Source organism: Salvelinus fontinalis, chromosome 3 (genome assembly GCF_029448725.1).
Source record: "Salvelinus fontinalis isolate EN_2023a chromosome 3, ASM2944872v1, whole genome shotgun sequence".
In the NCBI taxonomy this organism is placed as follows: Eukaryota; Metazoa; Chordata; class Actinopteri; order Salmoniformes; family Salmonidae; genus Salvelinus; species Salvelinus fontinalis.
The window spans coordinates 55,342,449-55,360,025 of record NC_074667.1 but is presented as its reverse complement, the minus strand read 5'-3'; the positions used below and the strand labels follow the sequence as shown (position 1 = coordinate 55,360,025).

Below are 17,577 nucleotides of genomic sequence, written 5' to 3'. Positions count from 1 at the left end.
TGACCTGACCTCTACCCCAAAGTGCTCACTCCTCTTATCAATGCCTGCCACATGATGGCTTTCCCTGCACTCAAAACATTCCAAGCTTAATTGCACCGACTATATACCTTCCTCCTACAGATAACCATTAACTTCTGGTGTAGACCCTCTAAACCTAAGCACTCAATATTTCAATAGGATACCTGATAATTAACCCTTTCCCAAGTTTAGGAGTAAGTACCCAGAATCCATCAATCTAAAATCTACAGCATTGATTTCCAATTGAAGCGTTGATTCATTTAGCAAACACTCTTATCAAAAGCAACTTACAGCAAGGAGTGCATACATTTCCATACTGGCCCCCAGTGGGAATTGAACACACAACCCTGGCGTTGCAAGCACCATGCTCAACCAACTGAGCCACACGGGACTTCCTTTCAAATCCACCTGAAGACAGCAGCACTGTGTAACAAAATCCAATAAAATGTGTGACAATGGTCTATCTGGGAAAAAAAGCTTGAAAATGTCAAATAAAGAGATGAAGGCATTTTGGGAAAAGGAGGGCAAATTGCAGAACGGTACAGTTCGAATCCCTTGTGGCCATTGATTCATTTAGAAACAGAGTGGGGAAATGCTGGTGCACTGGTGTGAAAGTGTACTGGTGGCGCGCAATGGCTGCGGGATTGCGGGACACTTTGAGACTGTGCTAATCAGCACCACACAGACACGGAGCAGACTCACAGCTGTGCCACGGGATAACGCCCCTCCTCCCCAGACACACCAGCCACCAGGAGCCTTTATTACCCACATATACCCAGGCTACACTGAAAAAACCTGCCACTAGGAAGTAGAGCACCGGAGGCTTTACAGATGACAGCATGGTCGCGGCTCACATGGGGGAAAGTCAGCTTGAGGCCATGACGTGTGAGGGTATAAACTATGGATGTGAAGGTATGAGTTTGGGGAGCGTTCACCTAGAGGAGTAGTGCTGCTACAGTCCAGTAGAAATGATAATAATAGCCAGTCCCACAGGACAGGAAGAGAGAGGAAACAGGATATGAAAAGACTGAAAGACAGAGTAGTGAGAAGAAATAGTAGGCATGAGTACAAAAACGTTTAACAGTGTCGGGGAAAGATAGTGGGTATGACAATGAGGAACAATAAGATGTGCAGGGCGTGACTGAGAGTGAAGCAGCATAGAGTCTGTGAGCTTTGAGGATACAAAGCACTATAGTACCTCCATGATGGGGTGGAGGCCCACACAGTAGCACCACTGCCTGGCCTTCTCTCACTGACACTGTGTTCCTGGGCTTTCTGCTGAAATTCTGTAGATCTGTGAGGAGGCAAAGACAAAAGGGCTTTGATTAGTTTCAGACTTCTATAGTACAACAGCCTCTACAGTGCAGTGATATTCTGGAGAGGGCATTTTCATTTTGAAGACCGTTTTCCTCTCTATGCACTTTTATTATACCTCATCCACTTTAGTTCCCTGCTGATACCAACAGTGACGTGTGAACAGGGAGAGGCGTAAATACCTTCCTCTAAACTGGATTTACAGATCACTTTCACTTTTCATTAAATGCTGCTGCCTTATAAGGAAAAACAAACAGAACTAGGGACCACAAACCTTTGAAAATATCATCCAAATCCCAAGAGGGGACAGGCAAATATCAAGAATAATAAAGTCATAACTCATCTCATCCAAGGCTTATCACCATTTAAATGAAAAGATCAAGTATGAACCCCCTACCTGCATGAATATAACAGCCCCCTACCACCTGCGATTGGTTATAATTTCCCTAATGTAATGGGTTAGATTGGTTAATTAGCTAAGACTGGCAGTAAATCTGCGTTGTAAAGTGAAACAATATAAATCAATGTTCTACTGACACATGAACAGCCAACCAGGTCTACCAATTAAAGATGGGACAACGATAAACAAGCAATCAGCAAGGAAGATCATCTCAGTGGACTTTTATAACTGGGTTACTCTTAGTATCATCTCCAGAGATGTAAATATGCTGATGGATTTTTAGGATAACTTTAGTCTAAAATGATCTATCTTTTCACAAGCTATAGAGGGAGTGAATTTCAACAGTGCATTTGAGTGAGAGGAAGAGAAAAGTAGCCTTCTGTTGTTGAAATGCTCCAGACGATGTGATCCTCAGGGTGTAACATTAAGCCAGTGTTAAAACCATGCTACGATTCAGACTTACACTAATCACTCATGGAGCTGCAGGCTTAGTGCATGTCAACATGGCAATTACCCCCACAGAATGAGAGGAAAAACACTTTTTGTGTTCGTAACCTGAATGATTCGCTTATGCTGTACTCAATTGTATGTCAAATCACAGGAAATCGCGCCTTCATTCATTCATTCATTCATTCGATGAGAAACAGAATGTGTCTAAGAAGGAGTAGTGGTCTAAAAATGCACTTGAATTGTTGTTTGTATTGGACTAGATGTACTCACATGCAAACTGCACCTTGGCCTCCCTGCTGACGATGGTTCCAAAGGTATTGGTAGCGATACACTGGTAAACCCCCCCATGATGTGTTGCATGAGGGTTATTGATCAACAGGTTTCCTTCAACCAGGTTATAGTTCAAATCCATGTCAATCTCTCTCCCATCAACCTTCCATCTGTAGAGCAACACACAAAAACACAATTATTCATCACTATCATAATTCTATATAACTGATGGAGTTTAGAAAATGGAGACAATATACACCAAAAGAATAAAACAGTATTCTCAGTTGAAGATAGAGGGGAAAAAGAGGACATGTATGAAAAGTTAAAGGGACAAACACCTACTTATAATATGGGGCTGGGTTTCCCTTTGCTTTACAATTGATGAACACCTTGTTGTCCTCAAAGCTCAAGGGGAAAATGCTGTCACTTGGTTCTTGACTGAAGACGGGTCCATGGCGGGTGTTTCTCTCTGAGTGAAAGAGCACAACTGTTTTAGTTTTACCTTGCTGTTGACAACTATGCCTGAATGGTAAAAGCAATACAGAGGAGAATTACTGAGGCCAAATGATAAGTTGTATGAACCTATACCCAATTATGTGCCAAATCGTTTCATTATACATACAGTAGTCTTAGGCAACAAGAATAGCCCACAGTGTTGACATGAGCGAGGACAAATACTACACTGACACAAGAGGCCAATGAACTGATTACATTCTCTACACCCTGTAGCGCTGCATGCATATTATGACTCTTCAGTTTACAGAACACACAGACATATCCTAGTGTTTTCCTTCTTTCCATTTGAATTCTAACCAACGTGCAGTCTGTTGTTGGCATACCCATGGCACGCATGGCAGCTCAGTCAGGTCTGTTGTTGGCATACCCATGGCACGCATGGCAGCTCAGTCAGGTCTGTTGTTGGCATACCCATGGCACGCATGGCAGCTCAGTCAGGTCTGTTGTTGGCATACCCATGGCACGCATGGCAGCTCAGTCAGGTCTGTTGTTGGCATACCCATGGCACGCATGGCAGCTCAGTCAGGTCTGTTGTTGGCATACCCATGGCACGCATGGCAGCTCAGTCAGGTCTGTTGTTGGCATACCCATGGCACGCATGGCAGCTCAGTCAGGTCTGTTGTTGGCATACCCATGGCAGCTCAGTCAGGTCTGTTGTTGGCATACCCATGGCACGCATGGCAGCTCAGTCAGGTCTGTTGTTGGCATACCCATGGCACGCATGGCAGCTCAGTCAGGTCTGTTGTTGGCATACCCATGGCACGCATGGCAGCTCAGTCAGGTCTGTTGTTGGCATACCCATGGCACGCATGGCAGCTCAGTCAGGTCTGTTGTTGGCATACCCATGGCACGCATGGCAGCTCAGTCAGGTCTGTTGTTGGCATACCCATGGCACGCATGGCAGCTCAGTCAGGTCTGTTGTTGGCATACCCATGGCACGCATGGCAGCTCAGTCAGGTCTGTTGTTGGCATACCCATGGCACGCATGGCAGCTGAGTCAGGTCTGTTGTTGGCATACCCATGGCACGCATGGCAGCTGAGTCAGGTCTGTTGTTGGCATACCCATGGCACGCATGGCAGCTCAGTCAGGTCTGTTGTTGGCATACCCATGGCACGCATGGCAGCTCAGTCAGGTCTGTTGTTGGCATACCCATGGCACGCATGGCAGCTCAGTCAGGTCTGTTGTTGGCATACCCATGGCACGCATGGCAGCTCAGTCAGGTCTGTTGTTGGCATACCCATGGCACGCATGGCAGCTCAGTCAGGTCTGTTGTTGGCATACCCATGGCACGCATGGCAGCTCAGTCAGGTCTGTTGTTGGCATACCCATGGCACGCATGGCAGCTCAGTCAGGTCTGTTGTTGGCATACCCATGGCACGCATGGCAGCTCAGTCAGGTCTGTTGTTGGCATACCCATGGCACGCATGGCAGCTCAGTCAGGTCTGTTGTTGGCATACCCATGGCACGCATGGCAGCTCAGTCAGGTCTGTTGTTGGCATACCCATGGCACGCATGGCAGCTCAGTCAGGTCTGTTGTTGGCATACCCATGGCACGCATGGCAGCTCAGTCAGGTCTGTTGTTGGCATACCCATGGCACGCATGGCAGCTCAGTCAGGTCTGTTGTTGGCATACCCATGGCAGCTCAGTCAGGTCTGTTGTTGGCATACCCATGGCACGCATGGCAGCTCAGTCAGGTCTGTTGTTGGCATACCCATGGCACGCATGGCAGCTCAGTCAGGTCTGTTGTTGGCATACCCATGGCACGCATGGCAGCTCAGTCAGGTCTGTTGTTGGCATACCCATGGCACGCATGGCAGCTCAGTCAGGTCTGTTGTTTCGGTAAGCTGTAGCCAACATACCAATTCAACAGAGTAATTACCACATGTTAATCTAATTAACTCCACTGAAATGTAGCTATCATTCCCACAATGGGTAAAGTCCCTTCCAACAGAAATAATGGTATTCACTATTCATACAGTAGGCTAGAGTATCCCAGTGTAGAGACACAGTAGGCTAGAGTATCCCGGTGTAGAGACATACAGTAGGCTACAGTATCCTGGTGTTGAGACATACAGTAGGGTACAGTATCCTGGTGTTGAGACATACAGTAGTTAACAGTATCCTGGTGTTGAGAAATACAGTAGGCTACAGTATCCTGGTGTTGAGACATACAGTAGGCTACAGAATCCTGGTGTTGAGACATACAGTAGGCTACAGTATCCTGGTGTTGAGACATACAGTAGGCTACAGTATCCTGGTGTTGAGACATACAGTAGGCTACAGTATCCTGGTGTTGAGACATACAGTAGGCTACAGAATCCTGGTGTTGAGACATACAGTAGGCTACAGTATCCTGGTGTTGAGACATACAGTAGGCTACAGTATCCCGGTGTTGAGACATACAGTAGGGTACACTATCCCGGTGTTGAGACATACAGTAGGCTACACTATCCCGGTGTTGAGACATACAGTAGGCTACAGTATCCCGGTGTTGAGACATACAGTAGGGTACAGTATCCCGGTGTTGAGACATACAGTAGGGTACAGTATCCTGGTGTTGAGACATACAGTAGGGTACAGTATCCTGGTGTTGAGACATACAGTAAGGTACAGTATCCTGGTGTTGAGACATACAGTAAGGTACACTATCCTGGTGTTGAGACATAAAGTAAGGTACACTATCCTGGTGTTGAGACATACAGTAGGGTACACTATCCTGGTGTTGAGACATACAGTAGGGTACACTATCCTGGTGTTGAGACATACAGTAGGGTACACTATCCTGGTGTTGAGACATACAGGAGGGTACACTATCCTGGTGTTGAGACATACAGTAGGGTACAGTATCCTGGTGTTGAGACATACAGTAGGGTACACTATCCTGGTGTTGAGACATACAGTAGGCTACAGTATCCTGGTGTTGAGACATACAGTAGGCTACACTATCCTGGTGTTGAGACATACAGTAGGGTACACTATCCTGGTGTTGAGACATACAGTAGGGTACACTATCCTGGTGTTGAGACATACAGGACGGTACACTATCCTGGTGTTGAGACATACAGTAGGGTACAGTATCCTGGTGTTGAGACATACAGTAGGCTACAGTATCCTGGTGTTGAGACATACAGTAGGCTACAGTATCCTGGTGTTGAGACATACAGTAGGGTACAGTATCCTGGTGTTGAGACATACAGTAGGCTACAGTATCCTGGTGTTGAGACATACAGTAGGCTACAGTATCCTGGTGTTGAGACATACAGTAGGGTACAGTATCCTGGTGTTGAGACATACAGTAGGGTACAGTATCCTGGTGTTGAGACATACAGTAGGGTACAGTATCCTGGTGTTGAGACATACAGTAGGCTACAGTATCCTGGTGTTGAGACATACAGTAGGCTACAGTATCCTGGTGTTGAGACATACAGTAGGCTACAGTATCCTGGTGTTGAGACATACAGTAGGCTACAGTATCCTGGTGTTGAGACATACAGTAGGCTACAGTATCCTGGTGTTGAGACATACAGTAGGCTACAGTATCCTGGTGTTGAGACATACAGTAGGGTACAGTATCCTGGTGTTGAGACATACAGTAGGGTACAGTATCCTGGTGTTGAGACATACAGTAGGGTACACTATCCTGGTGTTGAGACATACAGTAGGGTACACTATCCTGGTGTTGAGACATACAGTAGGGTACACTATCCTGGTGTTTAGACATACAGTAGGGTACACTATCCTGGTGTTGAGACATACAGTAGGGTACAGTATCCTGGTGTTGAGACATACAGTAGGGTACACTATCCTGGTGTTGAGACATACAGTAGGGTACAGTATCCTGGTGTTGAGACATACAGCAGGGTACACTATCCTGGTGTTGAGACATACAGTAGGCTACAGTATCCTGGTGTTGAGACATACAGTAGGCTACAGTATCCTGGTGAAGAGACATACAGTAGGGTGACACTATCCTGGTGAAGAGACATACAGTAGGGTACACTATCCTGGTGTTGAGACATACAGTAGGGTACACTATCCTGGTGTTGAGACATACAGCAGGGTACACTATCCTGGTGTTGAGACATACAGTAGGCTACAGTATCCTGGTGTTGAGACATACAGTAGTCTACAGTATCCTGGTGAAGAGACATACAGTAGGGTGACACTATCCTGGTGAAGAGACATACAGTAGGGTACACTATCCTGGTGGCTTTTCACAGCTACAGTCACATTTTTTTATGTCCCCTTTGAAAATCACCTGTTTTTTTCCCCATATGGTCTCTAACCTTGACGACTAGGACAAAGAGAAGTAGTCCCTCCCGCATCATCACCCTAATGAGAGTTTGGGGGAGAAGCATTGCCTAAGGTGAGGGCCTCCTTTCTTTTACCAGCCTCCAAGGGAGGTGCTTCATTTCCCAATGTGCTTTAAATGAAAAAAATTAATGAACCTTTTATAGCTGGGCTATTCGACCTGGGAAAAGCTTCATGTAAGTTTGAGAGAAGTCACCCTGGCTTGCAGTCACCCTCCTCAAACTAAACATGCACACTGAATATCAATTATACATGCATGTATGTAAATGCAAGCTCAATGATGGGGAAAATACATAAACTTTGACTTCTTCACATTCCGTCCCCCCCTCCTCCTCCCCCCCTCCTCCTCCTCGTTCCGTCACCCCCTCCTCCTCCACGTTCCGTCACCCCCTCCTCCTCCACGTTCCGTCACCCCCTCCTCCTCCACGTTCCGTCACCCCCTCCTCCTCCACGTTCCGTCACCCCCTCCTCCTCCACGTTCCGTCACCCCCTCCTCCTCCACGTTCCGTCACCCCCTCCTCCTCCACGTTCCGTCACCCCCTCCTCCTCCACGTTCCGTCACCCCCTCCTCCTCCACGTTCCGTCACCCCCTCCTCCTCCACGTTCCGTCACCCCCTCCTCCTCCACGTTCCGTCACCCCCTCCTCCTCCACGTTCCGTCACCCCCTCCTCCTCCACATTCCGTCACCCCCTCCTCCTCCACATTCCGTCACCCCCTCCTCCACATTCCGTCACCCCCTCCTCCACATTCCGTCACCCCCTCCTCCACATTCCGTCACCCCCTCCTCCACATTCCGTCACCCCCTCCTCCACATTCCGTCACCCCCTCCTCCACATTCCGTCACCCCCTCCTCATTTTCTTACCCTCTCCTCATTCTGTTACCTCCTCCTCATTCTCTGTTTCCCTTTCCAGGCTGCCTAGATCCATAGGTGTCCCTGAGAAAGTGCTGACTTAAGATAAAATGATAAATCAATGGAGATGGAAGAATAGAAAACACCACAATGGCCACCTGCTCCATATACTGTATAAATGTAAATACATTTGTCTGATGACTTGTAAACATTCGGCTTGACTTCCATTTATATTGGTCAGAAAGGCCTGTCAACTTCAAACCCCTCCTATTTCTGTAGATAGTTCATAATACGATAACAGTATTATGACATAACTGTGTGGGAGATACTCGGCTCTATTGAAACTCCAGAGCTCTGCCTTTACCAGGTCACTCAGGTGTATGGAAAAGGAATTCAGGTTAGCAATTGGGACCTTACAGTTAGTTGTGTGTTGAGTGTTTTGGCAGAGGGCGAGATATAGAAGGATAAGGAAGTGTTAATCCCATTGTACAAGGAGATACAGTGCCAGTATAAAGTGAGACATATGACATGAAGAATGAGAAATACAACATAGATTAGCAGCATGAGTTCATCAAACTCTACAACTTTCACTTCAAGTTTGACACATGATAAAAAACATTTTTTTTAACCAATGTTTAGAAACAGTATAATCTTTTCAGATTATATTATAGATTATATCATAAAAATGACTGGTGGAGTTGTCACACATGCAGCTAACAAAAATATATGGAAATATCTGCTCTATCCAAAATTACAACTAACTAATTGCAGCATTACCGCAAAAAATGGAAGAGGCAAGTAGAAGGAGGAGAAAGTAAGGAACTTGTCTGTCGGCCGTGTATTAAAGGCCAAATCTGGTTAAAGAAAAAAGGTGATAAAAAAAGTATACTAGTTTGATTTAAGGACAAAAAGATGGACAGCTGTGCCATACAGATTGCATAATACACTGCTCGAAAAATAAAGGGAAAATAAAAGGGAACACTTATGGAGACAAGCCAGTACATCAGGAGACGTGGAGGAGACCGTAGGAGGGCAACAACCCAGCAGCAGGACCGCTACCTCCGCCTTTGTGCAAGGAGGAGCTCTGCCAGAGTCCTGAAAAATGACCTCCAGCAGGCCACTGATGTACTGGCCTGTCTCCTGGTAGCACCTCCATGCTCTGGACACTACGCTGACAGACACAGCAAACCTTCTTGCAACAGCTCACATTGATGTGCCATCCTGGATGAGCTGCACTACCTGAGCCACTTGTGTGGGTTGTAGACTCCGTCTCATGCTACCACTAGAGTGAAAGCACCACCAGCATTCAAAAGTGACCAAAACATCAGCCAGGAGGCATAGGAACTGAGAAGTGGTCTGTGGTCACCACCTGCAGAACCACTCCTTTATTGGGGGTGTCTTGCTAATTGCCTATAATTTCCACCTTTTGTCTATTCCATTTGCACAACAGCATATGAAATGTATTGTCAATCAGTGTTGCTTCCTAAGTGGACAGTTTGATTTCACAGAAGTGTGATTGACTTGGAGTTACATTGTGTTGTTTAAGTGTTCCCTTTATTTTTTTGAGCAGTGTAGCTGGGAAGAGATTTTTGAATTACCGATTCCATGGCACATGGTTTATGAACTGACACACAAAACAACAGCGAATTCAAAATTGAGTTTTTCAATTTAAATTATACAAAAATCTTGCAACCAATAGAATGTTATACACTGCTCAAAAAAATAAAGGGAACACTTAAACAACACAATGTAACTCCAAGTCAATCACACTTCTGTGAAATCAAACTGTCCACTTAGGAAGCAACACTGATTGACAATACATTTCACATGCTGTTGTGCAAATGAAATCGACAAAAGGTGGAAATAGGCAATTAGCAAGACACCCCCCAAAACAGGAGTGATTCTGCAGGTGGTGACCACAGACCACTTCTCAGTTCCTATGCTTCCTGGCTGATGTTTTGGTCACTTTTGAATGCTGGCGGTGCTCTCACTCTAGTGGTAGCATGAGACGGAGTCTACAACCCACACAAGTGGCTCAGGTAGTGCAGTTCATCCAGGATGGCACATCAATGGGAACTGTGGCAAAAAGGTTTGCTGTGTCTGTCAGCGTAGTGTCCAGAGCATGGAGGCGCTACCAGGAGACAGGCCAGTACATCAGGAGACGTGGAGGAGGCCGTAGGAGGGCAACAACCCAGCAGCAGGACCGCTACCTCCGCCTTTGTGCAAGGAGGTGCACTGCCAGCGCCCTGCAAAATGACCTCCAGCAGGCCACAAATGTGCATGTGTCTGCTCAAACGGTCATAAACAGACTCCATGAGGGTGGTATGAGGGCCCGACGTCCACAGGTGGGGGTTGTGCTTACAGCCCAACACCGTGCAGGACGTTTGGCATTTGCCAGAGAACACCAAGATTGGCAAATTCGCCACTGGCGCCCTGTGCTCTTCACAGATGAAAGCAGGTTCACACTGAGCACATGAGCACATGTGACAGACGTGAAAGAGTCTGGAGACGCCGTGGAGAACGTTCTGCTGCCTGCAACATCCTCCAGCATGACCGGTTTGGCGCTGGGTCAGTCATGGTGTGGGGTGGCATTTCTTTGTGGGGCCGCACAGCCCTCCATGGGCTCGCCAGAGGTAGCCTGACTGCCATTAGGTACCGAGATGAGATCCTCAGACCCCTTGTGAGACCATATGCTGACACATGCACATTTGTGGCCTGCTGGAGGTCATTTTGCAGGGCTCTGGCAGTGCACCTCCTTGCACAAAGGCGGAGGTAGCGGTCCTGCTGCTGGGTTGTTGCCCTCCTACGGCCTCCTCCACGTCTCCTGATGTACTGGCCTGTCTCCTGGTAGCGCCTGCATGCTCTGGACACTACGCTGACAGACACAGCAAACCTTTTTGCCACAGTTCGCATTGATGTGCCATCCTGGATGAACTGCACTACCTGAGCCACTTGTGTGGGTTGTAGACTCCGTCTCATGTTACCACTAGAGTGAGAGCACCGCCAGCATTCAAAAGTGACCAAAACATCATCCAGGAAGCATAGGAACTGAGAAGTGGTCTGTGGTCACCACCTGCAGAATCACTCCTGTTTTGGGGGGTGTCTTGCTAATTGCCTATAATTTCCACCTTTTGTCTATTCCATTTGCACAACAGCATGTGAAATGTATTGTCAATCAGTGTTGCTTCCTAAGTGGACAGTTTTATTTCACAGAAGTGTGATTGACTTGGAGTTACATTGTGTTGTTTAAGTGTTCCCTTTATTTTTTTGAGCAGTGTATATATGGAGGCAACAACCATCCCAGCTCTGCAGATTTAGCTGCGAAGAGACAGAATCATTAGATCATTTGTTTTGGTACTGTCCATATCTAGCTTGTTTTTGGTCGCAGGTTCAGGAATGGCTGAAGAATTTACCTTGAGCTAACTCTGCAAATAGCACTACTGAGTGATTTAAAAAGTCATAGTCAATCGATCAATTATATAACAATACTATTAGCAAAAACCTTTCATTTACAATCTGTAGAAACTTTGAGAATAGAAAGGTTCAGAACTTTTGTGAAACAACATTACAGTGTAAAAAATATATGGGAAATTGAAATCAAAACTGGATGGTCTTCAGAGATAGATTGGAGGGGTTGAGGGATTGGACTAAAAACAAACCTAAGATAACTAATGTAAAATATACTGTGTCTGTAAAATATATATACAGTATGTATAAGCTGGAAGTAGAAGCCTAAGTGTTGTTGTCCATTAGTTACTCCAATTAGGGGAGGGTTGTTAGGGTTAGGGGAAAATAATAAATATATATACGTATATACACACACACACACACACACACACACACACACAATAACAGTGGTAAACCTCTAACAGCATGCATCCTGGGTGAGAATGGAATGATACTTTTTGAAGAGATAAGGAAAGGACAAAACAGACATGCAAGAGATGAGTGTGCAGATCAGGTGTGGTATCAACGGCGACTTGGGGGCCATCTTACCAGCAAGGCAGTCCTTGAGTGACAGAAGGATTAACAGTTCCCATGGCAACAACATCTTCAATTTCCAAGGTCAAAGATTTTCTTTTCTCCCATCCAATTGCCAGTGAGAGTAGAATATTTCCTGTGTAAACTCTGCTCCTTTTAGCTGTGGAAGGAGAAAAGAGGAAATGGGCAATGCGGCAACAATCCTTTTGCAATATACACTGAGCCTGTTGAAAAACGGAACTGGAACTTGAGGAAAATCAGTGAGCCATTAACAATTCATTCATCTAATAAGCAGAGCCAAGACCCTGTGCCTGAGGGGCAGCTAGCAGCTGATCCATGGGAGCTGATATTTGGTGTATACATTCTGCTGCTACAATATCTCCCAGGAGCACAAGTCAAGGGAGCGAGAAAAAAGATTCAAGGCTTACAGCAGCAACCGATGAGCAGCACAGCCCCCCTGCCAAAGGCAATGTTTAGATTTCTCTCAAACTATTGTTGGTTCAACACATTTACACTGAAAATAATGTGAAGCATATACAGATCTGCATGCATTTCTCTCCCCATATATCAGTGAAAAGGATGTGCCGGGGAGGCGTTCGATGTGAGACTTTTAAAGGGCAGGGAATAAGACAGCATGGTGAGACATATTCAACTAAACTGCCCTCTATTGAGAGAACTAGAGAGAGAAATCCACATAGTGGAAAGGCATTCAATCCACTTCAAAACAGAGCAGACACAGACAGAGACGATATCCTCTATGAATCATGAGGGAACTGTTACTGCTGCGAATTCTAAAAGCAAAGTCTTGCTACTATACACATTACATTTACAGGCTCTGATCAGCAGTTCCAGACAGAGGGTCAGGTATCAATAACAAAAGTCATTATATTGTGCCTTTATCAGGTATTTATTTACTGGTGTATTACTAGGCTTAATGGGAGATGTTTGAATGGGAGACGTTTGAATGAATATTGTTATTGTAATATTGAGATTGAGTTTATTTTTATAGGACCGGTGAACATTAATTAACATTTCAGTAAAATTGCTGGTTTTAGCCAGCCGGCTAATTTTCAATCGCAGTCCCTGGGCAGGTTATTAAAAACAATTACAATAACAATAATAATGCAGACAATGAGCAGTGAGCACATGCAGAGCAACATAGGACAAGCAATACGTAGCATGCAGACAGAGCAACATAACACATAAAGCAACAAAACACATAAAAGAAACACTTTGTTTCCACACCTCACACGCTACAGACAACATGGAGAGCTGAAATACACAGCTAGGTTCACAAATCTGATTGGCCCTTGGCCATGTCTTTATGTTTTTTGTGAAGATGTGATAGGTGGTGCAGTTGTGTGTGTCTGATGGCAGTGTGAGATGGGAAGCTCTCACAGAGAAAGAAGATTGCCTGCTTTTCCTTAAGGGAACTATACAGTCACCTCTCACGGCAGACCTTGTGGATCTGATACCATGGGTTTGGATTTTCTGTTTAACAAAAGTACTAAGTGGAGGGGGAGGCAGGCCATTTAGGATCTTGAATAAAAGACATTTGTCAGTGTATTGCACAAGATTTTCCCAACTCAGAAGCTCGTGGTTTCTGAAGATGTAACAGTGTTGATGGCTATTGGGCTTTCTATCAAGCACGTTGAGAGCCTGTTAGTATGCAGACTGAATGGGTTTTAATTTTGTACAGCAAGCTTGGGCCCAACTAGTCAAGCAATATGTTAAGTCGGGGAGTATCATAGCATTGAACTACAGTTTTGCTATCTGTAGACGAACAATTTCCGATGAATCGGAAATTAGCTAGTTTGAACTTGGTTATTTTAGTTAGATATTACTGGACTGTTGGAGCTAGTAGCACAAGCATTTCGCTACACCCGCAATAACATTTGCTAAATATGTTAATGAAACCAATAAAATGTGATTTGGTGTAGTACATTTCCGAAATAATATATAATACAATGCTCAAAAAAAGCTGTTAGTAGCACATGTGCCTTACCCAAATACAGTGCTCAAAAAAATAAAGGGAACACTTAAACTACACAATGTAACTCCAAGTCAATCACACTTCTGTGAAATCAAACTGTCCACTTAGGAAGCAACACTGTTGTGCAAATGGAATAGACAACAGGTGGAAATTATAGGCAATTAGCAAGACACCCCCAATAAGGGAGTGGTTCTGCAGGTGGTGACCACAGACCACTTCTCAGTTCCTATGCTTCCTGGCTGATGTTTTGGTCACTTTTGAATAATGGCGGTGCTTTCACTCTAGTGGTAGCATGAGACGGAGTCTACAACCCACACAAGTGGCTCAGGTAGTGCAGCTCATCCAGGATGACACATCAATGCAAGCTGTGGCAAGAAGGTTTGCTGTGTCTGTCAGCGTAGTGTCCAGAGCATGGAGGCGCTACCAGGAGACAGGCCAGTACATCAGGAGACGTGGAGGAGGCCGTAGGGCAACAACCCAGCAGCAGGACCGCTACCTCCGCCTTTGTGCAAGGAGGAGCAGGTGGAGCACTGCCAGAGCCCTGCAAAAGGACCTCCAGCAGGCCACAAATGTGCATGTGTCTGCTCAAACGGTCAGAAACAGACTCCATGAGGGTGGTATGAGTGCCCGACGTCCACAGGTGGGGGTTGTGCTTACAGCCCAACACCGTGCAGGACGTTTGGCATTTGCCAGAGAACACCAAGATTGGCAAATTCGCCACTGGCGCCCTGTGCTCTTCACAGATGAAAGCAGGTTCACACTGAGCACGTGACAGAGTCTGGAGACGCCGTGGAGAACGTTCTGCTGCCTGCAACATCCTACAGCATGACCGGTTTGGCGGTGGGTCAGTCATGGTGTGGCATTTCTTTGGGGGGCCGCACAGCCCTCCATGTGCTCGCCAGAGGTAGCCTGACTGCCATTAGGTACCGAGATGAGATCCTCAGACCCCTTGTGAGACCATATGCTGGTGCGGTTGGCCCTGGGTTCCTCCTAATGCAAGACAATGCTAGACCTCATGTGGCTGGAGTGTGTCAGCAGTTCCTGCAAGAGGAAGGCATTAATGCTATGGACTGGCCCGCCCGTTCCCCAGACCTGAATCCAATTGAGCACATCTGGGACATCATGTCTCGCTCCATCCACCAAAGCCACTTTGCACCACAGACTGTCCAGGAGTTGGCGGATGCTTTAGTCAAGGACTGGGAGGAGATCCCTCAGGAGACCATCCGCCACCTCATCAGGAGCATGCCCAAGCGTTGTAGGGAGGTCATACAGGCACGTGGAGGCCACACACACTACTGAGCCTCATTTTGACTTGTTTTAAGGACATTACATCAAAGTTGGATCAGCCTGTAGTGTGGTTTTCCACTTTAATTTTGAGTGTGACTCCAAATCCAGACCTCCATGGGTTGATAAATTTGATTTCCATTGATCATTTTTGTGTGATTTTGTTGTCAGCACATTCAACTATGTAAAGAAAAAAGTATTTAATTAGAATATTTCATTCATTCAGATATAGGATGTGTTATTTTAGTGTTCCCTTTATTTTTTTGAGCAGTGTATAATCAAATCATTTTATTTGTGACGTGCGCCGAATAAAACAGGTATACCTTACCGTTAAATGCTTACTTACAAGACCATTGTTACAAGTACAGAAATCATCACCATATGATGCAAAACGCAGCGTCATGATGCAAAATGCATCATACGGGTAGGATTTCTGTATTTTGAAAGTTGCATTATCTTGAAAACTTGATTGCTGACTAGAAAAACATTTTGGGACTATGTCAATAATGGACTAATAAAACAAATACCAAACTATTGTTTTGGGTGGAGTTTTCCTTTGAACAACAACGCAAAGTTGAAAATAAGTAGGAAAAATGTTCTAAATAAACTCTATAAAACACTATACAAAAACAATAACAAGACTATATACAAGCGGTACCGAGTCAAAGATCAGGGGTATGGATTAGTCAAGGTAATTGAGGTAATATGGACATGTAGGTAAGGGGAAAGTGCCTAGGCATACAGTAGATTATAAACAAAAAGTAGCGGCAGCATATGTGAAGAGTGTGAAGGAATGTGAATGTACACTATATATTCAAAAATATGTGGGCACCCCTTCAAATTAGTGGATTTGGCCATTTCAGCCACACCCATTGCTGACAGGAGTATAAAATCAAGCACACAGCCATGCAATCTCCATAGATAAACATTGGCAGTAGAATGGCCTTACTGAAGAGCTCAGTGACTTTGAACGTGGCACCGTCATAGGATGACACCGTTCCAACAAGTCAGTTTGTAAAATTTCTGCCCTGCTAGAGCTGCCCCGGTCAACTGTAAGTGCTGTTATTGTGAAGTGGAAACGTCTAGGAGCAACAACATGAAGTGGTAGGCCACACAAGCTCACAGAACGGGACCGCCGAGTGCTAAAGCGTATTACGCATAACAATCGCCTGTCCTCGGTTGCAACACTCACTATCGAGGTCCAAACTGCTTCCGGAAGCAACGTCAGCACAATACACATCGGGAGCTTCAAGAAATGGGTTTCCATGGCCGAGAAGGCGCACACAAGCCTAAGATCACCATGTGCAATGTCAAGCGTCGGCTGGAGTGGTGTAAAGCTCACCGCCATTGGACTCTGGGGCAGTGGAAACGTGTCCTCTGGAGTGATGAATCACGCTTTACCATCTGGCAGTCTGACAGACAAATATTGGTTTGGCGTATGCCAGGAGAACGCTACCTGCCCCAATGCATAGTGCCAACTGTAAAGTTTGGTGGAGGAGGAATAATGGTATGTGGCTGGTTTTCATGGTTCGAGCAAGGCCCCTTAGTTTCAGTGAAGGGAAATCTTAACGCTACAGCATACGATGACATTCTAGATGATTCTGTGCTTCCAACTTTGTGGGAAGGCCCTTTCCTTTTTCATCATGACAATGCCCCTGTGCAAAAAGAAAGGGCCATACAGAAATGGTTTGTCAAGATCGGTGTGGAAGAACTTGACTGGCCTGCACAGAGCCCTGACCTCAACCCCATCGAACACCTTTGGGATGAATTGGAACGCCGACTGCGAGCCAGGCCTAATCGCCTAACATCAGTGCCGACCTCACTGAAACTCTTGTGGCTGAATAGAAGCAAGTCCCTGCAGTAATTTTCCAACATCTAGTGGATAACCTTCCAAGAAGAGTGTAGGCTGTTGTAACAGCAAAGGGGGACCAACTCCATATTAATGCCCATGATTTTGGAATGAGATGTTCGACGAGCAGGTGTATACATACTTTTGGTCATGTAGTGTGTGTGTGGGGTCAATATGCATGTGTGTTTTGTGTGTGTGTGTGTGTGTGTTGGAGTGTCAGTGTAGTATGTGTGAATGTGCAGTTAGATTCCAGTGCGTGTACATTGAGCCTGTGCAAAAAAATTATATGAATAGTAATAAAATAAGGTGGTCAATGCAAATAGTCCAGATGGCCATTT

The 17,577-nt window shown here is 45.6% G+C and overlaps 1 protein-coding gene across 1 annotated transcript in view; it reads right to left on the bottom strand.

The window, feature by feature from the left end:
- Window positions 1-12,183, bottom strand: part of LOC129851139 (contactin-4-like) — a 42,476-nt gene extending 30,293 nt beyond the window's left edge. Inside the window, 4 exon segments of the mRNA XM_055917453.1 lie at window positions 1,217-1,312; window positions 2,453-2,622; window positions 2,795-2,921; window positions 12,129-12,183. Coding sequence (XP_055773428.1) covers window positions 1,217-1,312; window positions 2,453-2,622; window positions 2,795-2,921; window positions 12,129-12,183 — 448 coding nt within the window.
- Window positions 12,184-17,577: the final 5,394 nt, after the last annotated feature.